The sequence below is a fragment of the Cyprinodon variegatus genome, unplaced genomic scaffold, assembly GCF_000732505.1.
Source record: "Cyprinodon variegatus isolate N-32 unplaced genomic scaffold, C_variegatus-1.0 Scaffold694, whole genome shotgun sequence".
NCBI lineage: Eukaryota > Metazoa > Chordata > Actinopteri > Cyprinodontiformes > Cyprinodontidae > Cyprinodon > Cyprinodon variegatus.
Window position 1 is genome coordinate 204,178 of NW_015151147.1, and position 1,045 is coordinate 205,222.

Below are 1,045 nucleotides of genomic sequence, written 5' to 3' on the forward strand. Positions count from 1 at the left end.
GCATATAGAGCCAAAAACCCAGCGGACTCAGCGGGGGAGGAACAGTGGACGATTAGGAGACGAGACAAACACAAAAACCCTCTTTCCCCTGACTGCCGGGATCCAGGACATGAACCAAGAAATAAAATGAACAGACAGGCTAACAGAAAAGCAGTGAATGATCTGGCACTGAATGCTCAGGTTGAACGAATATAAACCAGAGGAAACAGGTGAGGGGAATAAATGATAATTGAGGCAGGGAGGGAAAACGACAGGTGAAAGGAATGACTAATTAAGCGAGAGCAAACAGGCCAGATCAGGACATTTAGGAAACGCCAATTAAAATACAACTCTGTAGACAAAAGATGTCATTATCAATTTGTAGAACAGTTCCAAGGCAAAGTAGATAATTTAGACATGTAAAAACCAATCCGCTGGACTTTGTTTCCAAGCCTGAAGATGTTTTTCTTCCCATCCAGGAAGTTTTTTCCATTCAAAATGTTCGATAGATGGGTGTGGGGCATTGCAGGCTAACAAAAGAAGCCAAATGAACCCCCATTCCAAAGTCTGGAACTCAACGCTATTTCTGACATTTTGAATTGAAAGAGCTTCCTGGATGCGAAGTGAAACATCTTCAAATGTGGAAATAAAAATAATTTTAAAAAGTGTGTTGTTGTTTTTTTACTTTTTTGGAATGACTATGACCTGGATGAATGAGAATCTTCACCAGCATGTGCAGCATGAACGTTTCCCTGTCCTCTGCTGTCCTCAGGTAGTGGTGGGCGTCTACGTTCTCGACATCAACGATAACGACCCAGTCATACTTAATTTGCCTCACAACACCAGTGTGAGCGAAGGTGCTTCAATCCACACCTCCGTGGCCAGAGTACGAGCCCAGGATGCCGACAGTGGACTCAACGCTCTCCTCACCTACAACATCACAGCTGGAAACCTGGGCGGAGCCTTCTACATCAACGACACGGTAAGCGAACCAAACAGTCAGCTTCATGCAGGAAGCTTGAAATTTAATTTATCTTAGATCAGATTCCAGTTTAATTTTATCCAG

At 43.4% G+C, this 1,045-nt stretch overlaps 1 protein-coding gene across 1 annotated transcript in view; it reads left to right on the forward strand.

Annotated features, from left to right (window-relative positions):
* The window catches only part of LOC107097417 (cadherin-23-like), a 131,667-nt gene that overhangs the window by 83,391 nt on the left and 47,231 nt on the right, over positions 1–1,045 (forward strand). The window contains exon 16 of the mRNA XM_015394556.1: positions 752–961. Within this exon, the coding sequence (XP_015250042.1) occupies positions 752–961 (210 nt within the window). The remainder of the gene's footprint in view (positions 1–751; positions 962–1,045) is intronic.